Source organism: Microtus oregoni, unplaced genomic scaffold (assembly GCF_018167655.1).
Source record: "Microtus oregoni isolate MIOR12 unplaced genomic scaffold, Mior012 000023F_ref0000262, whole genome shotgun sequence".
Classification (NCBI taxonomy): domain Eukaryota; kingdom Metazoa; phylum Chordata; class Mammalia; order Rodentia; family Cricetidae; genus Microtus; species Microtus oregoni.
In genome coordinates, this window is record NW_024543082.1 from 30,537,501 (window position 1) to 30,564,899 (window position 27,399).

The 27,399-nt window shown below is 45.4% G+C and overlaps 1 protein-coding gene across 1 annotated transcript in view; it reads left to right on the forward strand.

The window, feature by feature from the left end:
* Dscam (DS cell adhesion molecule) overlaps positions 1 to 27,399 on the forward strand; it is a gene marked incomplete at its 5' end in the record, with an annotated part of 553,946 nt that overhangs the window by 421,878 nt on the left and 104,669 nt on the right. The window contains 5 exons of the mRNA XM_041673080.1: positions 264 to 460; positions 2,286 to 2,382; positions 2,924 to 3,052; positions 8,569 to 8,736; positions 18,115 to 18,185. Of these exons, the coding sequence (XP_041529014.1) occupies positions 264 to 460; positions 2,286 to 2,382; positions 2,924 to 3,052; positions 8,569 to 8,736; positions 18,115 to 18,185 (662 nt within the window). The remainder of the gene's footprint in view (positions 1 to 263; positions 461 to 2,285; positions 2,383 to 2,923; positions 3,053 to 8,568; positions 8,737 to 18,114; positions 18,186 to 27,399) is intronic.

Sequence of the window (27,399 nt, forward strand, 5' to 3'; positions counted from 1 at the left end):
GTGTTGTGGTGACACAGGCCATGCCCCTGGCTCACATCTGGCTCCAACGGACTTGGAATAAAACTGCAACTCCTTGAATATGAACCTACAGGGCAATTTCTCCTGTCTTTAGTGTTGTTCCTCTTGGCCCTTGCTCAGCAGTTTCTTGGACTCATTTTATTTCAAAGAATTGTCTCTTGAAGCAACACTGGGTGTGATGGTAGGGGAATCAAGAATGCAGCTTTGCTGAGCTGGACTTGTCTTCTTTGCTTTGTTTTTTCTAGTTCCTGCTATGATAACCTCTTATCCCAACACTACCCTGGCCACTCAGGGTCAAAAGAAGGAGATGAGCTGCACAGCACATGGCGAGAAACCCATCATTGTCCGCTGGGAGAAAGAGGACAGGATCATTAACCCCGAAATGGCCCGTTACCTGGTGTCCACCAAGGAGGTGGGAGAGGAGGTGATCTCTACTCTGCAGGTAAAAATGCCAGATGGGACAGAGTTCTGGGACAGTTCGTCAGCCTTCTGACACAGACATGTGCATGGCTGGAATGACGTGTGAATATCCTGCTGGAATTTTCTCCTGACACCCCATTTCTCTGTTGATCAACATGGACAAGGTCACTGAGTGACCTTCAGAAGTAGACTTCACAGCCACTGTCCACAGAGAAATAACTAAGCCCTGAAGGAGGTCTCTCCATGAGCGTTGTCCTCAGAGGAGTGGGGTGGGTGTAAGGTGCATATTCAACAGCATGAGCTTTGAGAAAAGAAAACCTACAATAAAGATATTTTTAAGAGCTAGAGAGCTGACTCAGGAGTTAATAGTGAGCCTGAGTTTAGTGCCCAGAACCCACATCATGGATCACCACATCTGTGACTCCCACTCTTGGGGATCCAGTGCCTTCTTTTGGTCTCCATGGGTTCTTGGACACGTGTCCGCATGACCCAACACATATACATGTAACTGAAAACAAAATATTTTTTTTAAAAAAGGGAAAAATATTTGGTTCTTTGTAGAAAATCCAATGGAGAGAATATTCCGTCATTAATGTAGACTCGCAAGAGCTAGGAGGAAGTGTGTCTGTTCTGTCTGCAACACTGAGGGTGACTGACTGAACAATGCTTCTGTAATGAGGAAGGCCGGCACAGAAGCACACACATGAGGGAAATTTAAAGCTAGGTGCTTAGAACAGACATTGGCTCTGCCTCCGGGGTGCAGTCCTCGAGGCTCTATGGTGCAGAACGCTGGTGAGGTCCTGAGGACATTGACGATACAGCCGTGCTTCACAGACCCCAGGTGTGAGGATGCTGCAATCGTGTATCTGGATACCGTAGACGTGCATATATTGCATATAATACACAACTTACACATACTGGAAACCACTTTTTGTTGTTCAAAATAGCAAATACACTGGAAATGTGTAGAGATGCTGTACTGAGCATTTAGGAAATCCTAGAAAGAAACAGCGTGTTCAGAAAAGGCATCGCTGTGTCCGTGGGAACAGAGTGGTGGGTGCAGAGAGATGGCTCATTCATAGACGTTTTTTCTGCATGGCTCTTTAAAATCACACCACGTGGGAAGAGAGAGAAGTGTGTGGAGTATAGATGGGCCTGACCACAGCAGCCCATGTAAATCAGACATCTAGTCCAACAAGACAGATGGACCTGTTTGCATGCTTATCATTGCATGGAAGTAATTTCCCCTCAGAATGTATCAACATGGGTGCATTTGTGTAAATGCATGCAAGTGTGTATCAGTGTATATCAGTATATGTTGGTCTGTGGGCGAGTATGTCTTTGTCAGTGTGTCTGCCTGTGAGTGTGCACATGTGCAGGTGAGTCTGTGATTGTGGACATGGGTGTGTGAGGTTGTGTGTGCAACTGTGAAACTGGATATGTGTGTGTGTGTGTACATCTTTATTTGCGTCTAAGTATACATCTCTGAGTGTGCCTGTGTGAATATGATTGTGTGTATATCTGTGTGTGTGTGTATGTATCCATGTGTGTGAATGGGAAAGTATGCATATGAGTGTCTCTTTGTGTGCTGTTTGAGAATGTGTGTGTGAGCGTGTATCCATGAATGTGTGCTAGTGTGAGTGAGTGTGAATATGCCTGTGTCTGTGTGTATCTGTGTCCATGTGGGAGTGGGAATGTTTATGTGTATCTCTGCGTCTATGTCTGTGTTGTGAGTATGTGTCCATGTTTGTAGAAGTAATGAGTGCTGGGAATGGCAGGAAATCATGTCTGCTGATCTCCAGTTCAACCTACTATCGGAAGTGATGTCTTTTCTGCTTTGGTCACAGATTCTTCCAACAGTGAGAGAGGATTCTGGTTTCTTCTCCTGCCATGCTATCAATTCTTATGGGGAGGACCGCGGAATAATTCAGCTCACAGTGCAAGGTAGGCTGGACACAGCAAAGGGAATTTGGGACAAGGTGTGCTGACCTGTGGGAGCAGTACGGCCCCAGTCAGCTGGGAACACTTCGCATTCTCAGGAAGTCCTAGCTATGTAGGAAATTGGCCTAAGTCTGGATTTCATCAGAAGGTGTGACTGTGTCAGACTGAAGCCAAACCCTTGTGGGGACCAGAGCGGATGAGAGAGCAGAGACTTAGGCCAAGTGCAAACAAGCTTAGCCGCTCCATCTTGGGAGCCTATGTATGAGATGAAGAGGATGGAATGGAAGTCCACCATCTGGGAATGAATGTGCTGTGAGTCAAAGCAGTGACGCGTGCATCTCGCAGGTCTGGCCTGGTGCCACACAGGCTGCACACAGAATCTGTTGGGGGAAGTGGGCAGTGCCTTCTAGTTAATCAGAAAAGGAAAATCGGCTAGTAAATGCTTTTTACCAGGCAGTGCCTGCTAGCTGTAAGTAACTCTTCCACTGGAACTTGTGTCCAGGCTTGATCTGAACTAACCTCCATCTTTCTGTTGATGATACAGAACCCCCAGATCCTCCCGAGATTGAGATCAAAGATGTCAAAGCACGCACAATCACACTCAGGTGGACCATGGGGTTTGACGGCAACAGCCCCATCACAGGCTATGACATCGAATGCAAGAATAAATCAGGTAAGCTTTTCACTTTCCCCTTGACTTGTCTGTGTCTTGCATGCCCGCCTGCCTTCCTCCTTGTCTCTTCATTGTACGTCCACAGTTCCTCCGCACACAAATCTCAGAATGCTGTTTCCATTTGGTCCATGCCTTGCATGAGTATGTCCAGGTTTCCTTCTGTGCCCACGTTCAGCCCCAGTCTGAGTGACCTGGCTGGACCTCGGCCTTGACCCCACTGGTCTTGGTCCTGCCGCCACAGGCTTGCCCATGGGTACCAACAGAAATAGGCTTCTATCCTGGTCTTCTACCAGCCTTCTTACCTTCTACTGCTCCAGATAGGTGCTGCCCTCAATTATAGACCTGGATCTCCCATCCCAAGCTTCAGGATCCACCATGCAGGTGTCTGCAGGATGTGGCATATGACAAGTCTATGCAGAATGAGGAAGGATAATCTTTCTTCAAGTGATAATGGCTCTACAAATACCCCCTGGAAATGCACTAGGGACAGGCCAGGGAGCACTCAGCCAGTCCACAGCCAACACATAAAACTGACCTAGCTAGCGGCACCATGGCAGGCTTTCTCACTGGTGTTTTTCCAAAGGCTACTGCAGTCCCACGTGGAATCTTACAGTCTCTCTGGATGAAGATAGAATGACACCACTGTGGCCTCTTGCCAGAATTTTTCTGTGTCTTATAGAAGACATAGGGTAGGAGAGCAATCTGCATTGGAAGGGTTAATTCACTTCTCAGAGACACAAGAGCATTTTTTTTTCTTTCTAGGCCAATGTGTTGCTTCACATTGCCCTGTCAGGAGTGATTTGGTCTCTTTCGAGATGAGACATAGCAACAAATCAAACTTAAGACAGCTGGGAAGAGTAGGTCCAGAGGGCAAGATGGCTCACTAGCAGTGTGCCAGGGATAGAATCAGGAATTAGTGAACAGAAGTGAGGAATTAGGAGAGGCAGAATTTGGAGACTCAGCGAGTATCAAGTGTGGATCAATGGTTAAGGATCTTGTTCCGAATAGCTAGTTTGGGATGCACATAAGAACAGGGGGTGGCTCAGCTCTCTGGTCTCAGAGTTTCAGGTGGGAAGACCCTCGAGGCAAGTAGTGCAGCTCCAAATCACTATGTCCCTAGGGAAAGTAGTAGAGCAGTATCCAGGGCTGTGACAAACAGGCTTCTCCCAGGGCCCACAGGAGAGGGGATGGCTTTAAAGAAAAGAGATTGTTCAGTGAAGTGAGGTGCAGACTTGCCTGGAAACGGGGTAGTGATGAGGGACAGCAGAGATGCAGACAGGCACAGAGTCATTCAACATGACCCAGGGAACAAGAAAAGCCCCACTTTCCCACAGGCTGAGCACTGGCTGCCCACATTCCTGGGACTGGAACACATAGCAGCCTCCCACTGCAGAGCAGGCCTGATCCATGCTGCCTTCAGGGAGGGTCCCCCTGCCAACATCTGGTGCCCACCCAAAGCAGCAGTAATGAGCATTAGAATCCAGCTTGTGCTGCCCTCTGCTGGCCTTAGCTTCACCTTGCTGTTCCTCTATCTCAGTTCTGCTAACCTCATCTGTGAAAGAGGAGACCATTGCAGAGGCCAAGGCTACCTCTGGCATCATAGGGCCCCCACTCTTCCTTGGTGTTCCTTTTTCCCCAGCAAGTTCTGAGACATATATCAAGGGGGGCCCTCTGTGTGTATTAACTGCCATATCCGTGCATGCATGTCCCTCCACCAGTCTGGAAGTTGGTTGGGCTCCCTCTGCCTGCTATGTTTATTTCCACACTGCCCATTGTTCTGAATACCTGATAGACAGTGGATGTTAAATCCATATTTAATGAGTCTTTAAGACAGAAGTGCACTTAAAATCGTTCACTCATTTTCTGACACATAGTCACCCCGACAAGTGCAGTCTTTTGTGTTACTCAAACATGCATGAAAATAATTACAAGATGAAGGCCTATAAAATCTCATCTTGATGGGGTTAATTCATCATCTAAGAAATCTCAATGCACACCCCTCTCGGTTCCTGTCAAGTTTCTCAGAGTTGTGCTTTCCTTTCCTCCTTCCTTCAGGTCCCTAGCTCACGGTACATTATCTAATGTAAATAGAATGTGGAGGAAATATTCCTTGTATTTAATTTACACACTTGAGCCTCAGAGTAGGAAGCCCTGGAGAGAGGGAGAAACTGCTCTCCTAATATGTAGTAGCTGCATTCAGTTCTGTAAAGCTCATGTCTGCCAGCATCTTCATGAGTCATGTCTTTCCTTGGTAACTGCTGGGTTTGTAAACTCATTACCATGTCTATAAGTGAATAAAATTTCTAAGATAAGTTCATAGAAAACCAAACCCATCCTTCCAGGTTACATGTCTTCCAAGAAGCCCTCCCCACCAGCCATTCATCTTCTCTACCCATAATCCTGTACTTCTGGGTGGGATCCCAACTAGTTAACCCAATCTATTCTCCACTGAGAATAGACACAAGCTGTCTCCTTGGAGTACCCTTGTGACCTGTGTCTGGCCAGCCCTTTACAGTGTCTCTGCACTCCAGAGTTCCTGGTACACATTCTGAGCTGATAATCAATGTCCGTTGAACCCTGGATCTCCACTCATTTGCAGCAGTGCCACCATCTTGCAAAGGAACTTTCATCTACTTTTTGTAATTGTTTTGCAAAAGCTACATTCAGCCGGTGTAGTAAAAACCCTTCACATTCTTAGCAAAGAGGGTTCTTATCAGTGTATCAGTCAAGGCTGGATCAATTCAGTCCAAGAAGCATGAACTTACCAGCTCTGCAAGGCCCACTCTGCCCTGTCCAGCTGGAACTCTTACAGGCTGTAGCCTGGGTTAATGCACACAAAGTTTCTTCAGCCCAAACATCATCCATTGGCCAAATGGTCTTCCTTCTGTGGCTTGATGACAGATGTCCTTGGTTTTTAGTATTAATAATACTAAAGAGCCCCTATCCATGCCTTCCTCTGTGACCATCCACTCTGGAAACATCCAGGACAACTCCACAGGTATTGTCTTGTAGAAAGCAAGCATTAGAGGGCAGGTGCCTCCCTGCTTCATATATCTTCTCTATTGCCAGCAGCTCTGGGGTGCTCTGATTGCCCCTTTCTTTTGATTCTTGGGGAAACCACATCTCTTCTACATGGATGCTCTGGGTTCTGTGACAGTCCCCCAACGTCTTCTCATAAGACCCTTCATTATCATTGGACTATAGTTGTTACATCTGCCCCATTCTCTCATGTTGGGGGACCGTAGTCTGTTTTCCTTCCCTGCCTGTTCTGCTGGCCCCTTTCCTCTCTTCCCACCTCCAAAAGTGTGGAGAGCTTCAGCACCACGGTCAGCACCTGGCAAACACAACAGTGGCTTTACTCTTGTCCCTGATGACCTGTCATGATCTGGGGTCAGGCATCTGACCTTCAAGCTGAACTGGTTCACAGAATTTATAAGCTTTCCAATTCTTCCTTGGATTGTTTGGAATCAGCAGTGAATATTATACTTCTCTGTGCCCTTCCACCAGCCACTCGGGGGTCTGCCACACTGCTCTCTGAGCTTTACTTCATGCAAACACACACTGCTCCCACCATTTTATTGGCCACAGCTGCTGCCTTTTATATCTAACACAAATGTTTGTTCATCATTCCTTCCCACCAGTAAGCTGAGACCTTGCAGGGACTCAAGGTTACTGTGGTGGAGCAGTCCTGAAGCAGTGTCTGGTACTATCATCTCGAAGGAGGTTTAGGAGAACATGTGAAGGCTGTAGAATAAGGATCTTGAGCTTGAGGTAACACAGTTGAGGTCAAATGCCAGCCTCTAGTTAGCAACATCTGTGTGTAGACTGACTCCCTAGACCTTTACACTGAAAACTAAATCCCCAGTTTGTCTGAAATGATTTTGTTTTCCACAGGTGAAAAGCAAATTATGAGTGGGAGAGTGGCTTCTGAGTCAAACTAGAAGGTTGTTTTGCAAGTGGACCACCTACAGGGACTTAGGCTGGGTCAGAGGAACCTATAGCTGGTGACTGTTGAGTGCTCAGCAGGTTACATAGTCATCCTCTCCCTGATTTGGTGTTTTTACAGGACTTGGGAGGTTGGGGGAAGAAGCAGGCAGCCTCTCTATTCTCTCAGTCTCTTCCATGTCCCATAAATGTGGTTGTAGTGAAAAAGTTCTGCCTTCATTGGTCCTTGCATTTCCAGAAACTTGCATATTATCATGATAGAACCATCAACCATCTGAATGCCTGCTTATCCCTGTATTTCTTTGTATCTAGCAATTCTAGTGATTCCTCCCTGTGAAACATGTTCTGCAGGAGACCTGATTTTTTTCTCTATGTGATAGGCTCATTGTTGGACATCATTTTGTTGACAAAGATTTCTTCCCCTCATTCATCCTCTATCAAACTCATCATTTAGTTTCACCATATTTTCTCCATGTTGGTATCCTACCCCCAGTCTTCCCAACTCAAAAGATGCCTATACTTTGCTCTTTGATAGTGATGATCCATTTCCATGATTTGTGATTCCCTAAGAAGAAAAATCCTTACAAGCATTCTGAATCCATGCATTTCTGTTTCTTCAAGTCTTGCTTTACATTGAGACAAGGCAGCCCCCTTAAACTCATCACTAGTGAGACAAGGGAGTTGACATCCCCAAGACTCCATGAAAATCCTTAAGGATTGCAGGAGAAGACCAGGTAGTGGTGGGTGGGTATATATTTTTTCCATCTATCGTCTCAGGGTTTCTTTTCTCCTATAATCAACAGCTGCTAATGAGTACCCATCCTCAGTCAACTGCCCATCTATTCTAATACAAGAAACTTGGCTGACCTCATCTTCTTCTACCAAAATTCTTCTGCTCAAACTGCCACATATTCCACAATATCCCTTCACAGTAAAGAGATGCTAATATTCAAAATAGCTGAGACTGAAAACAGATTCCCGCCACCACAGATTTGGGATGAAATGAGTTTTTAAAAACTGAAATTGATCAAGGTGCTTCTTTGTGGGGTTTATACTAAGGTTGACCGGCTTGTGTGAAATGATTTTAGCTTTATCACACTTGGTTTAGGAAGAAAGGGTCAGATATAGTGAAGGGTTTTGCTGAGCTTTTGTGCCTTTTAGAACCAAGGACCTGGAATGGGAGCAATGTCTGAAATATAGTTTGTCATGGTGCACTGTAGAATAAGCTTTTGTGTGTGGCCAAGGCTTTCACAGAACCTTCCATCACATGTGTTTCCATCTCGTTCTTCCCCAGGCATATGTGTTGTGTGTTTGCTCAAAGGCCCTTTCTGTACCAAGCTCACCTCAGTCCTTTACCTACTGCCATGGGTAATAAGTGTGTGACCCCATGTACCCACTGGTGACCAGCTCTGGCAAGAAGCTGGGAACATTGTGTTGAGATTTCACTTTGGGGGTATTTTTTTTTCTTTCTTCTTTTCTTTTTTTTTTAAATTCCTATTGTGAACTTTCAAAGGCAGAGTAAAAAAACTCACATCTCTATCTCTTCTTTTTTGAAAAACAAAACCCAAAAGACTCCTGGGATTCTGCTCAAAGAACCAAAGATGTTTCCCCTCAGCTGAACTCGGCCACCATCATTGATATCCACCCTTCCTCCACCTACAGCATCCGCATGTACGCCAAGAACCGGATTGGCAAGAGTGAGCCCAGCAACGAGATCACCATCACGGCGGATGAGGCAGGTAGGTGGCACTGGTTAGAACCTGCCACCCAGTAATCCACTCTTGTGATTCAGACGCTTAAATGTAGAATTGAATCACGCCTTTCCCTGCTCCTGGTCACATTCTTTTATGTGGACTTCCCATGGCCCTACACCTTATAAAATGCCTACAGTACTTTGCCCCAGCTTTGAAATCATTCTTGCTATTCAGATGACCAAGGTTCTTAATATAGAAGTGTGAATGGAAGAAATGAGGCAAACAGTGCTGAGGAACTCAAGGAGTCATGTCATATAATCTCTTGGTTTTGCTGCACTAGACCCAGGTTGATGGGAAAAGGCTAAGTGTGTTCCCAAGACCCATAAGGTCAAGTGTGGGAGAAAGACACAAGCTTAAGTCAGAAACTCCAAGAGTATGTCTGTGGGCAAGTGCAGAGGCACAGGTTACTTAAAGATTGACATAATCACTTTATTGTCCTACCGTGATAAATTATTTCTTATTAAATGTTGAAAACTTTGAAGATACCTGTAAGCATTTTGAAATGGACAAAGCAACTTCTACCATCCTGTCTCCTAGAGCTGGCATTGGGCCATCTTGACAGAACCTTCTAGATCATTTTCGGGACCAGTTTCATCATTCATACATACATCTAGGCATGCTCCCCAGTATGCTCACCCACATGTGAGCACAGACAGACACACATGTCTACTCCAGACTGCCTTCATGGAGTTAACTGTTATCAGAAGATTGAAAAGTTGGCCCTGGCCAGTGTATGTTGATTGTGAGCCTACCCCATGGAGGAGGGGAGGAAGCCAATGTCTTTGGGTTTCTGTTAGAAGAAAGCAAGGAGCCAATGGCTGGTGTGTTTCTTGGGAAGTGAAGAATGACTGGCACTCAAACCTACCTTTGCTTCTCCACTGTCAATCAAAGAGTTGTATAAGTTTAATCTAAGATCAGTCCATCATCCATCATCTTCCAGTGACCGTGACTCACCGGAAGTTGATATCAACCTCTATGCAGATTATTATTGACTTCCCACTGCCCACTTTGTATTCTACATAGACATTATGTTCGTCTGAAATTCTTTCCGACGATTCATAGTGGCATAGTCCACCACATATGTAACAGACTCTACGTGATTGGGTGTGTCGGTCATTGTCAACTTTTCTTTAGTTTAGGCCCTGCAATAGTGAACACCATATCATCTTTCATTTGCTCCTTTTTCAAGATTATTTTCCCCATGCTAAATTTGAAGAAGTGTGATTTCTGAACCAGCCACAGCATTGTAATTCTCTGTTATGTGGTCAATATTACTCTTAAGGAAATAAGTTTAAGTAATGGACACTCTTTCTCCCATCCAAGTACTATCCAGGCCTGACCCTGCTTAGCTTCCAAGGTCAAACAAGACTGGGTATGTTCAAGGCCATAAACCAGGGCCTACTTCTCAGTGCAGGACGACATCAATCTTGAAAATGGTTCTTAAGGGTGGGTACCGGGCTGCCTTCATGTTTGGTCCTTGGCCTCTGTCTTCATGTCTTCTCCTCTGTAAAACAGATATATGTCTGGTTCCTTTTCCTCCTTATGCAGACACTGGAAAACCAAATTCTGAGCTCCAGAAGTACTTTGATTTCAGAAATAGCTGAAAACTGAGTATTGACATATATTTCAGCAAAAACAGAATCATATAAAAACGTTTACCTACCCTGTCCCTAACTTCCTGGAGTTACAGAATACTGGCTGTTCAAAGAATAAGTTTCCCACATTCTTTAGCTCACACTGCACTTTTCAGCCACGTGCCCAGTGTCCTCCTGTTCCCTCACATCCTGCCACTCCCTCTTTCCAGCAGTATCTCCTGCAACTGTTCCCCTGACGGCCATTACTAGCACTGCTGTTGTTGCGGGCTATGTCCTTTCCTCTTCACCTCTGCAGCAGCCTCTGGTTGCCATGGCAGCATCTTTCCCTGCATGCAGGAGGCCAGGTGAACAGCTCTGGCTGTTGTTGTCTCTGCAGATAGAAACCGAGTCTGTTCCCTTCGGCTCCCTGGCTAGGCTCTTGAATGTTGCCTAGGTGCTGACTTGGGCAGCCACCCTTGGGATCTGATTTGACATTCAAATGAGCAAGAAAGAGGATGGACTAGCAGGGTTTGCATGATGAGAATCGGAAAGTCAGTTTCCACGTGTGACTCACAGGTAGGGGTGCCAACACGCTGACCAAGGGTCCCTCCTTAGAACTGACTGCTGTGGCTACAGATGCCGCAGCCACCTCCTGACAATGATGCTCAAAAAAACATGTCTTTGGGGGAACTACAGTCATCTGGGGAGACCTATGTGATACTTTTCTGAAAATAAAGAGATTATTTGTCAAACAATGAGCATTGCCTAGAAACTGTAGTGTTGCAGTGGCCAAGTGTTGGGCATCTGAGGCCACTTATCACTTCACACCTGCAGAAGAGACATCTGTGAGTTGCTTAGCTCTGGGTTCCTACCCTAGCCCCTCACCATTATGGAGCTACAGGAAGTGATGCCCAGTAGCCCTACTCAGACCTCCTGTTTGACACTCTGCTGAGTATTTGTTCTCCCTCTCCACTCTCCTAAATCTTCCAAACCTTGACTCTCCTTTTCTCTGCCTTTCCTAGAAAAGCCAGGTCAGAGACTCTTCCACCCCGTTAGGTAACTTATCTGGTTTCTGGGTAGACCCAGTGTCCAAGTCTTAGCATCTGAGATCACGGATCTTGATGACAATAGCACATGGGGTTTATGGTCACTTCTGCATGGACCCCAGTGTCCTGAACTATGCTGTGACTCCCCAAACACTAGGAAGTATTTGCTATTGATATCTCAACCCAGTGTGTTCCGTGTGAAAGGAGATTTCTCAGTGTGTGTGTGTGTGTGTGTGTGTGTACACTGAATATTAATATTTATGCTCTTCAGCATGATACAGAAGTATAGTTTGTGTATGTGGTGAGAAAATATAGTAGTGTTAACCCATACTGAAGATTCTGAAGGGTGTTAAGGTATGAATGCTGATATTCCCCCAAATTCATCCAATCCCCATGTCCGGTAAGAGGTGGGGCCTTAAGGGGCTGACTGGACCATGAGGTTGGTGTCATTATGAGTAGAACTGACTCCTAATAACAGGCCCAAGAGAACTAATTCCCTGCCCCTTCCACCATTCGAGGGTACAATGAAAAGGCACGCTATACACTTTCTCTTTTTCTGGCTCCTTGCTATTGACACCTCAGATTCCAGAAACCAATTTCTGTACAAATTAAAGTTCTTAGGAGACCCTTGGATGACTGTATTCTTCTTAAAGGAGCTTGAGCTGGCTAAAATGGGAGATCTAGACAGAAAAGATAAAAGAGGCCCAGTGCAGAGCAAGAAGGCTCAGAGAACAAGAAGGAAGCTGGAATAAGACCCTCCCACTGCAGGTCCAACTGCCAGCTCAGGGGCCTTCATCCTCCTCTCCTCCTACGTCCCCAGTCATAACCTGCAGAGGGGTCTTGCCTTGGGAAGGCTCCATTTAGGATCTTCCTAATGCTCGCACTCCCAGTGATGTATCACTATTTTAATCCAGGCGCTTATTGTTACTATGTATCCTCCTAGCCACTCTTGGTCCTCGGTGCCTGGCAGCTTTCCACTGGAATCCAGTGCCGTATTCCCTCCGATGAACCTGTTATTGACAACGGCCCCTCCCTTCCCTTAACTGAAGCATCAATAACTTAGCCAAGGAAGCCAAATTCTACCCAGTCACACAGTAACAAGAATAATGTGATCTGTGTATGAAATTGACAAAGAATTTTTTTTATTAAGGAGAAAACATAACAGAGATTGCATAGGAACAAATTATCACCCTTTAAGGAAGAGTTTGAAGGCCTTGGATTTACATGTTTGCCCCATGGGAAATTGATTTTAAGACCCCTGCAGTATCCATCACAAAGCTGCCTCAAGAAGGAATTGCTGTCATTTGCACAGCGCTCCTTTCTAGTGCTGGAAATATCATTGCTTCTGAGCTTCAATTCTGGATATTTTTATATGAAAGTGCCCATGTGAATAATCATACCACTTAAATGCACTTGACCTCAGAAAGCAAGTATGTAGCAAAGATCACACCATTTAGCGATCTCTAAACTCTAGACTCCCTTGTAGTGCCCCCAAAAGAAGTCAGAGTGAGTAGACAACACTATCAGAGTTGACAAGATCACCTCTTAATGGACCAGAAGTGCCTCTGACTTCCCGGGGCTCTATGATACCTACCAGACATGTCACACCATGGCTGACTTTTGCCAGAGAGCCACTTCCCGGTAGCAGCTAAACCCTGAAGGTTGTATGGCACTGAGTGCCTGTGACCGAGTGTGGGGTGGCTGGCCCCCTCATCATCTTCATTATCAATCTGTGTGGCAATCTAGAAGTCCAATTATGCTGAAGGATCTTGAATGTCACTGCATTTTCCCATACTAGCAGAAGAGGGTTGGTTTGGTTTCAGAGAGGCCGCAACACAGCTTTGGCTTTGCAGTAGATTGTGGGTCAGCCATGCTCTGTACACAATACAGCCTTTAACCATTTCCTCTCTTGGTTACCATTCTTTTCACCTTCATTTCAGGGAGAGCCTTAGCAATTAATCCTATAGAAATAAATATTATTCCTGCTGTTTTTTACACATAAGGAGCCTCAACCTGATGCTAATTTAGGATGCTCTGAAAATGTTCTAGCATGTTCTAGAGTGTTCTTCCCCTTTCTCCCTCTTCACTTTCAATCCTTTGCCTAACAACTCTATAAATACTGTCCCAACCCATATTAGGATTTTACTTAAGGCTCACTCTAGGATGCCTGAGTCCACCCCTTTGTAATACTCCCATTAAAGTAGCTGGTCACCATCCGACACACTGGACTGTTCTGGTTCAAGCCTGTGGTTTATTTTCAGTCCTCTCTCATGTGCACAGTGACAGCTACTGGCATTTTTTTATTGTTTCATCTTAGGCCCCAGAATAATGTTTGGCACATGCTATAACTGAATAAATAAATAATGTAGATGAACGGTTGGTTAATCCATCAATAACTTCATATGAATTCAGTCTTTGCATCAGAAGTATGATGTTCGTGTTTCTACTGACCAGCGTCTTGGCTATTTTCTTCCACAAAAACACAACTTGTTCTCACATACCCAGCTCCTACACAAAGGAAGATCTGTGTGTGAGGCTATGTGGTGGCTCCTGGGTCTTCTATTTCATCCTAACCCACTGAACAGCACCATTCATACATAGATATAGTCCACTTCGGCCTGCTAGTCGGTTTCCTTTCTGTCACATATGCAACTGTGACTTTATATATCTATTTAAAATCAAGGAACAATGAAAGAAAAGAGCAAAAAACAAAGACTTAAGCTACTCACCCTTCTGACGCTGGCTCAATACACCTAGTAAAGTTGTGTCTGTTTGTATCTGTTTGCCTACAAAGGAAACAACTTTGTTTCTCTTTTATGGCTGGCAAACAAAACCCGGTTGTCTCTATGAAGCACCTTTTCTTTCTATGAAGCCCCTTGTCTTTCTTCACTTTCCTGTAAGACTGGACCTGCCACATCCACTGAGAACGGTGCAGAATGGATATGCCAGTCCTGGTCTCCACCATGATCTGACTCATAGTAGATGCTCGTCAACTCCCCAGTCAGAGAGACGGGGGGGGGGGGGGGGGGGGGGGGGGGGGGGGGCCTCATCAGGAAGCTTCTCTCCAGTTCAGTAAACAAACTCAGGACTCTGTCTGTAGCTAGGAAATGGATACCTGGGAGAGAGAATGTTCTGAGAGCCTCGCACCTCACAGTTCTTTGAGAAGCTGTTGGCTGTCAGAAGCAGGAGGCTCACTGGACAGGGAGCAGCCAGTTCATGAGGAACCTATGCAGACAAGCCAGTGAATGGCGAAATCCTGTGCATTTGGCAGTCACATAGACCTCTCCTTGACGTGTCCAACCAAACAGAATGAGTGAAAGTTGCCTTGCTGTGGACCTGGCAGAAATACTAGACACTGTGAACAGTTTCTGATCCCTCCCGCTTTACAGATTGGCCAGTTTTTACTTCTATAGATGTGCAAAGATGATCGATTCTGGGAAATGATGCTATTGATCAATCTTCACCTCCAGTCTCTGCCTACCCTAGGGATACTGTTGTGTATTCTAGTATAAAAAGCACAAACAATACAACCTCCTCAAGGATGGAGAGATGGCTCAGCAGTTAAGTGCCTGCTACTTATGCAGAAGACCCAAGTATAGTCCCCACACCTATGGTATGTGGCTCACAACTGCTGTAGCTCCAGCTCCAAAGGATCTAACATCCTCTTCTGGAAACCAGCACTCATGTGTGTACATACATAGGTGTATGTATACACCCATACGCTCATACACATGAGCATGCAAACACACACACTTAAAAATAAAACTAAATATTTAAAACAAAACAACCCCCAAAAAATCTCCTTTATATATTACAGCTTCAATTTTGGAGCAAGTAAGCCAATTCTTAAGCATTAAATGCCAGCATGACTTTTAAATTTAGTGTAATAGGCAGGGTAACCTGTGAATTGCTCTCTCCATTTCAGCGTTAAGAATTCTCTCTGCCTTGATATCGCCTCACAGAAGTTGCCTGTGATTGAGTAAAAGGGCCTTTGAAGCTCAGTAAGGTTTACTTTTTCAAAAAAAAAAAAAAGTCCTTTTTTATGAGTAAAGTGTCTTTCAAGCGATGTTGTAGAAACAACAGTCACCTTTAGTCCACCCTCAAAAAAGGAGAATTTGAGAAACTAAGTGGAGACACTGTTAGAGTTGACAAGGTCAATCCAAAATATATTTGCAAGAGTGATTTTGATGAAGTCTAGAGAGATGATGGCTCAACAGTTAAGAGCACAGATTCCTCTTGCAGAGGTCCCAAATGTAGCTCACAGCACTAATGTCAGGTGACTCAAAACCACCTTTGACTCCACCTCCAGGGGATCTGATGCCTCCGTGGGTACTGCATTTATGTGTACACACCCACAAACATACACATAGTCCAAAAAAGTCAAAAGAAATACCTTTTTATAAAAAAAAAGAACGATTCTGATGGAGAAAGCTATATGCTTTTCTGTAACTAAGTCTATTCCACAGGGTTTTATCAGGTCTAACATTGTTTCCTGTGTGAAGTATCCAGAGGCAGAGCTCTGGCAGTGAAGGTCCCAGTGGCTGGATACTAGGAAGCAACTTTGATGCTAGGAAAACCTTTTGACAGATAGATTAGAAAACTCAAGGTTATGCAGTGGCCCAGGTACACAGCTGTGCCTGGACCTGTTAAGGGGAAGGAGGAGATTCTGTTTCTACATCTTCAAAGTCCCAGAAAGGGACTCCCTCTGGACTCAGCTCCTGAGAGACCCTGGGAGACCGAAGACAGGCCAGAAGTATGCTAGGGTCATGTTAGAGACATGTTAGGGTCTGGTGTGCACCCAGTAGGAATAATGCCTGTAGAAGCTCCCAGACAAGGCTAGAATGTGATGGAGGGAAATTAAAGTTCAAGGGCAAAAGCTCAGAGCTCTCTCGGTGCTTTGATGCTGCTAAGGCGCTGGACAAGGGAAATGTGTAAATGACCAGGAGGCCATAAAGTAAAAGGGAGAGGGGCTCTGTGCAGGAAGTGTGACTAGGGAACTGGGATAACTAGAGTAACCAGGTAACTAGGATGGATGAGAGCTTCAGAGGGCTTTGGAACCTGGCCCCTTTTAATTAACAAAACAGAAAGTTGTGTGGCTTTTGAAGCCAAACTACACACAGCAGGGTGCCAGGGTAAGGGGGCCCTGATGGTGTCAGAGAAAGCAGAGGGCAAGCTTGGAGGCAGATTCCAGGGAAGGCGGCATGGCCAAGACTGGGAATGGGGTGTGGGTCAGAAAAGCAGGCTATGGGCTCAAGTCAGTCTCTTCTCTCTGCAGTCCTCAGACATGGAGGAACCCCCACTGGCCTTCAGATGCATAACACTGAAATACAGTGAGCCCTGTTTTCTAGACTTCATCACTTGGCACTGATGCCTTCATCCTCTCCCTCCCACAAGCCCTGCCCTGTGGAACTTGGCTGTACTTTCTAGCCTGCATTGTATGGCAGCTGTCTGCCACCTTTCTTCTCATTGACCAGCAGCTTGAGCATCCGTCCCTTTTTTACCTCTTTTTTTTTTTCTGTTGCTTTATTAAACTGGGCTATACAAGGCAATTTTCATGCTGTTTTAGCCCTCCTGCCCCACCCTCCTTTTCCCCTGCCCCTCCCATCCATCTCAGAGACAGTTTTGTTTCTGCTTACATGTCATCTGTATATACATGATTTTTATGCATCTATTTAAACTCCAAGACCCACAAATGAGAAAAATATATAATTATTGTCTTTCCGAGATAGACTTCATTTGCTTAATGTGATCAACCCCAGTTGCTTCCATTTCCTTGCTTCGTTCTCCGTGTGGCTGAGTAGACTACCACTGTGTACCTAAACCACATTATCATGATCCACCCCTCTGTTGATTGACACCTAGGTTGGTCCCATAACTGAGCTATCATGAATAGTGTTGCAGTAAACATGGATGGACAAATGTCTCTGTGGCATGGTAACTTTGTGTCTGTTGTGTAAACACCCAGGGATGGGGTAGATGGATCCTTTGGTAGGGTTGCTTTTAGTTTTATGAGGAACCATGAAACTGACTAACATAGCCTCTGGACTAGTTGACCTTCTTAGCAGTGGGTATGGCGCTCCCTCTCTCCCCATTTCTACTTCTGCAGAGTCTCTGGCCCACCCATCTCCAACCAGGACAACATTACCTCTCTTCACTGTCTCTAAGTCTCCTAAAGCTGTAACCAAGCAACCCACCTCTTCTTGGAGTTACCTTCCTCAGCTCATCCCTACCCCGGGGGTCCCTGGGTCTGAGCTGCAGAGAACACTCCTTTCCATGGGCCATAGCAACTTCTTCTGCTCTTCTCATGGGCCTGAAGCCTCACAGCACTTTCTTTACTTCTTGGATCCTAATATGCAGTCTTCCCTGAAATTTAGAGTCATCTCTTTGAATCCCTGCATTCTATTCTGCAGGTCCATACTTCAGTTTAGAAAGATTTGCAAAGATTGAATCTGAATTGTACACACATAGACTTTTCTTTTAGCATCATTCTATAAACAATACAGAATCACAACTCTTGGTATGACATTTATGTTTGGTGTTCTGAATCTCCTAATGTTTTAAAGTATAATAGGTTTTAAAATGTTTTAAAGTATACATATATATGGGTATAGGTTACAGATCAATTTTGTAACATTTTCTGGGTATCTTGGCCATTGTTGATTTTTTTCTGCCAATTTCCTTACAAAAGAAAAAAATATGCCTCTGGTGTATATAACCTACCTCTGTGTTTTTGGTTCCTGCAGCTCCTGATGGTCCACCTCAGGAAGTTCACCTGGAGCCCACGTCATCTCAGAGCATCAGGGTTACCTGGAAGGTAAACTGAACCAATGCCTGTGTCTTTGACACTGTTCCTAGTGTATGAACCCCAGTATTCTTGTCCTGATGCCAGGATACTAACATTCAATACAAACACAGTGCCTGATGACAAGGATTCATCCTGAGAAATCTGTCTTTGGGTGATTGCGTCATCGTGAAACTATTATAGAATGTATTTACACAAGCTGGCTGTGACACCTCGAAATACTCAAATCCTTGTGATAGTCATTATACATGCCATTGTCCCATTAACTGAAACACTGTTCGGTGGCAGAAGCATGTTTGATACCCATAGTTTGAATTCCCCTATAGTAAATTATCCATCTCTAAAGAATGAGGTTGCTCTGTCTTACTTATTTTGTCCTGAGAATTTGATTAGGGTCCCTAGGATCGGTCTCAGGCAGATAGTGAGATGGATACCCCTTGACTTTGTAATTCCATCACAGCTGAAAACCTCTAAATGCTTCTTGGGAATGAAGAGAGCACTGTGTAGTCCACGATGCATGACAGAAGGAAGGAGAGAAACCCCCCTGTACGTTAGCTAGCTGTGTCCTTGGGTTCCCTGACCACGGCATGAACCTTGGAAGCAGCTGTCTCCTGGGCAGTGTGGTTGTAGATAAAGTCTAGTTGCTGCTCAGCTTGCTGTCGGCCGCCCTGACAGGGTGGAGCAAGCCTGAGCCGGGGCAGGGCCTGCCTTAAAGGTAAACTTTGTAAAGGAGGTGGTGGTATCTGTCCCCTGTGCACACCTGTCACAGATCACTGTTTTGAGTGGCCACTGACACGCGGATACTCTCAAGTCATGGCACTTACCTGTGGGTGAGATGCATTGGAAATGAGCCATCTCCTTGGAGATGCATTTGGCAATGACCATATGGGTCAAATGCTCTTTCATCTAGGGAACTATTATTGGATCATGCTTCCATGAAATTCCACTGCTTCTGGCTTTTTCTTCTCCCACCTTTTCCCTTCCTCTCCCCTCCCCTTTCCTTCTCTTCCCTTTCTCTTCCTCCTCCTATCGGCCCTCTCATAAATGATGAGCATGTGTGACAGAAGGCAGGCTTCCACCGTGGGGGTGCGCACCACCTCGGGTACTAACACGGTTAATGTAGGGAGTCCCTGTGTATCCGCTTTTTTAGCCCTAGCCAATGAGCTGTGTTTGCAGCAGGCGGCATGACAGACCATGTGGCTTGGGAGTGTGACGAGCTGTCCTCAGTCTTTGTGACCAGTCCACTCCTGTGAGCACCACACGCTGTACAATAAAAGGATCTCAGCATGCCCTAACCCTGTGCACATCCCAGCCATGCTACAAACAGAAAACTGGCTCAGTCTGCCCTGAATAGAGGCTATGAAGTTTCAGCCAATTGCTCCATACATCTCTTTGCATCTAGCTACTGGAAAGGGCCAGATATTACTGTGGCCTTGAGAGGGTTTTCTTTTTTTTTGGGGGGGGGGGGTCCTATGTGAAGGGTGTGTCTGTATAATGAGCCTCTACCTCTTGTAGTTAAAATTGGAAACTTCTGGGGCTTTGAACGGGTCCTAAAATAAAATGCCAGAGTGAAAGTTAATGCATTACATTGCATTTCTTCCTAGAGCCGAAGGGACGAAGGTGTTATGGGATGCACAGCATACCTGGCTTCCCTAAGACCACTCGTTAGGTGCCGTGCAGGTGTACAGCCCTGCCCGCAGGCATTGTTGTCTGGCTCTTGGGCAAGCAGGCAGGCATACTGGTGACTAACCCCACTGAGTGAGGTATGGTGGCTAAAGACTCAGGCAGACTAGCTTATTGCTCCACCTGATGGTATAAAAGACTTTAAAGGGCATTCCTGTTTCAGGCAAGCTGTGGACTGATCTATAGGACACGCAGAGATGGTATGTGCTATCAAACATGCCTCCCTGTGGTAGGAGAGTTCAGAACATTCAGTTTGTTTAAGGAGTCTACAGAGGAAGAAGAAACGGAGAGGAGCGGAAAGACAGGGGGACAGCATCAGCCAAACAGGGAGCCCCTGTGTCTGGGAGTAGGCATGGGTATGTGTGGAATGGTAGGAACCTAAGATGAGGACTCACTCACTCACTCCCATGGACAGCTGGATTGAAAGATGTGTCCAGTGTAGGGAAGAAAGCGGGGCTATTGGTTTTGAGTGGGAAAATAGCCATTTTAGTCTTGACATCCCTAAAATATAAAAAAATTACTAATTTTCAATTGCACTAGAGTTATTAAAATTTTAAATCATTGTCTTAGAGTAGACCTTCTTCTGAATCTCTGTTATCAAAATAAATTATTTACCTATTTTCATTTTAACTGTTTGTTTCACTAAAGGAAAGGGTGAATTTGAAACTTTTCAGGCCTAGCTGCCCATGCCCTGAGGATATGACCAATCCCAAGGACACTTGAGGCCTCCACCATCAATCCCTTGCTCCCCAGTCATCCACATCCCCCTGATCCCAGGTGCCCTCCTTACCTGTCATGATTCACATGGTACCATGGCACCTTTCCTGCCCAGTTACGGATTCTCAAGGCTCCAGTCGCATGTAACACTCAGGGAAGACAGGTGAATCCCTGACAAGGGATTGCCTGTGACATTTCCAGCACTCTCAGCGTGTAGCCTGTGTTCTGTGCATCTCCTCGGTGGCTCTGCGGGCCCCTTAAAGACATGTGTGCCTTGTTCATATATGTGCATGGGTGAATACGTGAGTGAAGAAATGAATCAGGAAAAGAGTAGCTGGTGGGAGAATGAATGAATGAGTGTGTTTATGAGTAGGCGGGTCTGAGAAATGAGCAAGCCAATGAGCTAGGGAGTGAGTAGGCAGGTGGGCAGGCAGTGGTGAGTGCAGAGGTGATGGATGAGTGAGTGGGTGGGCAGGCAGTGGTGAGTGAGTGCAGAGATGATGGATGAGTGAGTGAGTGGGCAGGCAGTGCTGAGTGAGTACAGAGGTGATGGATGAGTGAGTGGGTGGGCAGGCAGTGGTGAGTGAGTACAGAGATGAGAGCCCCTGGGAGGTGGAGTGAAGGAACCCCTAGGCCATGCATTCATAACACAGGAGCCTCTGCAAAGCATCATGGGGTTCTTAGGCAGCAGTGGGGAAGAGGCCACACTATTCAGATGCAATTGGATGCAGAAAAATATTTCCGTTGTAAAATTTTGCTTCAAGTGAGAAATCTTTTATAGAGTATCTCCAAAATACACACTTTCACTTGCTGAAGTATTGGCACGCAGAGAGCAATTGTAAGCTGATGGTTCAGAATGAAGCCTCGAGGAGGATTCTACCCTTGTCTCCTCCTCAGTATTGCATATTGCGACTGAGAATGCTTTTTAATAAGCGAAATTTTCACTTAGAATTCTACATGCTTTCCATGAGGGTCTCAGTGAATTTCTAGAATCAGAAGAATGGTCTTCTCACCAAGCTCATCTCCCCACCCCTAGTGACCGCTGGTGGACTGGGGTCAGGCTGGGAACCGCCATGTGGGTAGCTCGTGCCTACAAGACTTAATAAATATGAAATCCCTTACTTTGTCTTCCAGCCTCATGGGGTGAATGTCACCTGACCTGGTGAAGCTAGAGCAGATCTGTATTCTACCTGTCCCTACTAGCATTTTATACCTAAATTATAAACCTAGCTCAACTCTCTTCTTTCCTACAAGAGTAAAAATTAAAAAGTTGTCTTGAAATACATTTTAATTTTTTTTCAGCCATTCTCTTAATCGTAAGGCTATGAAAGATTACAAAGTTCCTTTTGCTTTCATGAATTAATCCAGCGGTTCTGGTTGGGGGTTATGGGTGCTTTATTAAAAAATGTGTACATGTCTCACAGATATGTAAGGAATTGTCAGTCCTTCATGTATTAGCAGGTCTAACCTCTCCTCCCCTTCCACAAGACAGAGAGAGAGAGAAAGAGAGAGAGAGAGAGAGAGAGAGAGAGAGAGAGAGAGAGAGAGAGAAACTGGCTTCAAAGCCTTTCTCATCCCCATGGAGTAGGATTGATTTTTCTGGAACCTCGAGGTGGACCAGGAAGTACAGGCTCTGTGAGGGTTCACTCCTCAGCAGGAGGGGAATGCGTGCCGTCATTCAGATTTATGTTTTTAAAAAGTCCATATACCTGTCTTTTTGTGTGAAAACCTTTGTCCTCCACAGAAACACCCGGGCCACAGATTCACACTGCAGATACTGTGCATTTAAACAGGCACGTTCCTTCAGGAACCACCTGGCTTATGCTCCATTTGGAGCCTGCTCTATGTTTCCCTCCCTCCCTCCCTCCCTCCCTCCCTCCCTCCCCCATGATTAGGCGAGCCAGTTTAGGGAAGCCGCTGGATAAGCCAGCTTCAAAGACCCCAGTTTTTGTGAGAGCAGCACCCCAGCTTTTGGTAAACCTTCCAGCATAGGCTGGTGCCCAGCCTCAAACGAAATAACAAGAGATGTTTTTTTTACTTAGATCTTAGATGAGAGATTCGCCATCATAAAACCTAGTGTCTTATTTGCTCTACCAGGAAAATCCAATTTCAGGTAAAAACAAGAGAAATCAGGTAGCCGGTTTTCATTCACTTTGAGAAAGAAGGGCAAGGGGGAAGGAGGGAGCATCCTGCTACCTCACCAGATCCACGCAGAAGCCCCACCACTGCTCTGTGCTCGGCTGTGCTTCTGCTGTATTCCTGAGAGGGGAAACAGAGAGGCGTATCTGACATATTTGAGGTTCTCTTCCCCTGTCACCCACCTGGTGCTGATTCTTGAAATCCTCTGGTTTAGTCAAGGGCTTCCCATTGCCCAAGTAGTCCTGTGAGGCATTCTTCAGGTGTAGATGGCAGGTCTGGAGCCCAGCCTGATTCCAGAGAGCCCGGCTGCAGGAAAAAGGCCTTTAGACACTTAGAATTTCCACCTTTGAGTGAGGATAAGGATACTACCCTGGGCTGGCGGACTCAGCATTTAACAGTCTGCTGCTCTCTCAGGGGACCTGAGCTCTGCCCTCTTGTCATCTGGAAACCCAGAATTCCCACAGATAACTCACTGCAGCCTCATGCTGAGCTCTGGTATCCTGGGTCACTGGTGTTTTCTCCCCAGGATGCCACCATCTACCACTACTGGACACAGCTGTTGGGTCACCCCTGGGCTCTGTTGACTCACTCCTTATCTGACAGGTTATTTTGCTTCTTTTCTGGGCAACTTTTCTCTTTTTTCCCCCTTTCCCTGGGTTAGCCCTGTATTTTAAGTCCCTCTCATGGTGCCCGAGGCTAGCCCCTCATCAGTTTAAGCCTCCTGCAAGGTGGTAGTGGCTACATCCCTGTTAGGTTCCCTTACACCCAAAGCCTGTGTCATGCTTGCCCATGACACTTTACTACAGAGATGTTGTACATGTAGACCATGAAAGAGGTCATTCCTTGGGGGTGGGGCTACTCAGATGAGTGACACAACTATCATCCAGTAATTAAAGGGCAAGAGGATAATGTGCATTTTAAGAGAACTTTCAGGAATCTGAAGGAAATTTTCAGTTATCTTTCCAAGTAGCTCCTTCCTCCAGCTCCAGAAGAGGACTTTTTTTTTTTTTTTTTTTTTTTTTTTTTTTGAGACAGTGTTTCTCTGTAGCTTTGGAGCCTGTCCTGGAACAAGCTCTTGTAAACCAGACTGGCCTTGAACTCACAGAGATCCTCCTGTGATCCCTGGGGTTAAAGGTGTGCACCACCACAGCCTGGCTGAGGACCCTGTTCTTTAAAGGCTTCTTACAGAGTAGAGGGAGATGGAATCTGTATGAGGAAATCTTGCCCATGTGCATCTCCAGCATCCACCGTGATGGTGTGAGCTGTGAGTCTTTCCACATCCCTGTGTCTCTGCTGTTGTTTCTTTAAAGGCTAAAGAAGATTTGAGAAAGACTTATAAAATACAGCCATTTGCAAGCCATACAAATGGGTTGACAGGATACTGTTGTTGTCATGGAGATCAAAGAGAGGGCCTTATGGATGTGGGGGTTGGGGGATTAAAAGGCCAGAGGGAAGGGCACCTGGAGGGGCAGGGCTGGAGAAGGACTAAGGTCTACAGAGAGCAACAAAAGAGAGGAATAAGTGCAAGGAAATCAGGGCTGTTCCTAGTTCCAGGGGAAGAGGGAAAGAATAAAAACCAGCCCGGGTAAATAATTAGCCAACTGTGACCTCTGCTCCAGAGTATACAGTACCTTCAGAGGGATTCCAGAAAAGCAGAAGAGATGCCACTCACCTATGAAACCACAGTATTAAACACCAGGTTCCCAGTGCAAAGGAACTCAGCTGCAAGGCTCTTGGGCTTGGATGCGGAGTAGGAGCAGGCCCTCAGAGTTACTTTGCTTGCTCCATTTCTAGGCGCCCATTTTGCAAAATGCTCTTTCAATGTGCTTTAAGGAAGTGGTTGCCAGGTGGGATTTCCCATAAACCTAAAAGTTTCTCTTCATTCTTTGGTGGTTTGAAAATGAATAGCCTCCTTAGGCTGGTATATTTGGATGCTTCGTCACATGACTGGCACTGTTAGAGAAGGGTAAGGACATGTGGGGTAGATGTGGCCTTGTTGGAGGAAGTGTGTCACTGTGGGTGAGCTTTGGAGGTTTCAAAAGCCCATGCAAGACCCAGTCCTGGGCAGGAGAGGAGAATATGTGAGCTGCCCTGTCCTCAGGAGGCCTGGCACTGGCATAGAAGGCTCCCTGTGAAGTCCGAGGAAAGGCCTCCGGGCACTGGTCTCTAGAATGAGCAGGGTTCGGGTAGTGGACTGGAGGAGAATATTCTCAGTGTAGCAGCTGTTTCTCGGATGGACTGTGCAGGAGAACTGAGATGTGTGGGTAGAGATGACAGCAGTGATGGTGGTGGCACTGGACAAGGCAGGAGCCGTGGAGGTTTGGGTGGTTAGTGTTGCTAGCAGCGACCATAGTGCCCCAGAGGCAGGGTGGCAGTAGTGAGTCCTCACTCTATAGGACAGCGGTAACAGCTTTGTCTACAGGGCTAACTAACAATTCCATCAGGCACTGAAAAAGAAACATGGGCAATAGCATGGAACTTGTCCAAAGCTGAAGAGGAGGAAGACCGTGTTTCCGTCTCCTTGTGACAAATACTTCCCTTTATGCTAACCCACCTCTAACAGAGTAATAGCAAATTCCTGCTCAATAATACCCGACTCAAATGTAGGCTTTAAAAGCAAGGCAGTCCTCTACTGCTGGGGCTTGAGTCCCACAGATGAGATTGAAAATGGAAGAACTAGATTGCAAAGGTACTCAGCCGCATTTGTGCTTGAAAATTAGCTGCAGAGTAATAATATGAACGCGGGAGAACAATGAACTATAATCAGACATCGGCCTATGGAGCATTGTTTTCAGAACCTGGTGCAGAGAGGAGACTGTGACCCTAATAACATTAAATGAGCAAACTTAGATGCAGATGTAGACAGAAGATACAGGAAGGGATGCTTCACCTTAGCCAAGAGAAACAAACCAGGTCAAATGTGCACAGGCTCACATGGGATCCTTGCCTTGGACTCCTATAATAAGACAAAGTAAAGTAATGATTCCTGGCCATGTTTTGCAGAAGTGTAAAGTGAGGAAAATACCCTTTATTCCAGAATAAGGACAGAACTGTAGATCTTCTAAGGAAATGTAATTTTAAATAAATTTTCATTTTTCTTTTAATATTCCATATTAAAATTCCATATTTAATATTCCATATATGCATACAGCCTATCTCGATCATATCCACCCCTCATGCCCCCTCTCTAGCTCCCTTAAGGGCCCCCATCACATCTCTCTCTCTCAACTTCATGTTTTTCTGGTATAACTTTTAAGCTGCCGAGCCCGGTTAGTGCTGCCCACATGGTTGTGGGCTACTCAGTGGGATGGAGAACCTCCCAGTGGCCACAGCCCTAAGGAAAAATGTTTCTCTCATCCCCAGGAACCATCAACAGCTCCTCAGCTAAGAGTGGGACCTCTGAAGCCATTACCCTGTCTGTGCTGGAATTTTTAACTGGCTTGAAGTTGTGCAACATTGTTGCTTTTTGTTTTAAACAAAGTCTTTTAAACCAGCATAGCAGAGCACTTGTTCATCTCCCAGGGAAACTAGATGCAGAGCTTTCTAACCACAGAGAGGAACCATGCCCTTTTCAAGGCTTGAGGAGTGATAACTCAGCAAGATCGCCTATGACTGCTTCCAGGACAATTCAAAGTCAGTTGATCTAGATAAGTTTCCTGTAGGTGTTGGCACCACTAGATACCTACCTGCATAGGCATCCCACTGCGATTCGGACTGGCTTTCTCTTGAAGCCTTGCAGGGAGCCAGCTGAACAATTAGAGAGCATGCTTAATGGATATGAATATAATTTGCAAAAATTATCATTTATACTTGAGTCACTTATCTGATAATTACAAAAAATCTACATGAAATAGAATAAATCTCTCTGTTGGTAAAATTGGCTTGCATATAATGATTTTTACAGGAAAATTAATTTTATTAACTAGCTAGAGGTTGTACATGCAAGTTGGCAGGTGTGGTGTAGTGATTTTCTTGTGCTCTGATTCTAAAATGCTAAAAAAAAAAATCTTTAGGTGTTCTTGAAGACAAAATGAACGGCAAAGCCCATGAATGTTTCAGGTGAAAGGCACCTGTGATCTGCTACATCAGGGTCTCGCCCTGGTGCTCACTTAAATAGTAAATGCTAACTAACACAGCTGATATCCAGCTGTGAGCGCACTCATGTTGTGGGAGCTGCGGGTTGCATTCCACCACCCAGCTCCCGCCACCAGCTAGCTTTACCCGAAATAACAACACACAAATTGTATTCTTTTAAGCACTGCCTGGCCCATTAGCTCCAGCCTCTTATTGGCTAGCTCTTACATATTGATCTAACCCATTTCTAATAATCTGTGTAGCCCATGAGGTGGTTTACCAAGGAAGATCTTAACCTGTGTCTGTCTGGAGTGGGAGAACCATGGCGACTGACCTGACTCAGCTTCTTTCTCCCAGCATTCTGTTCTGTCTACTCCGCCTACCTAATTTTTTGTCCTATCAGAGGCCAAGCAGTTTCTTTATTACTTAACCAATGAAACAACAGATAGAAAAATGACCCTCCTCCATCATTTCCCCTTTTTCTGTTTAAACAAAAAAGAAAGGCTTTAACTTTAACATAGTAAAATTGCATATAGCAAAACAGTTATTAAGCAAGAATTACAGTTACAATATTTATATCTACTTTATCTTTTATCATAACAATGGAAAACTA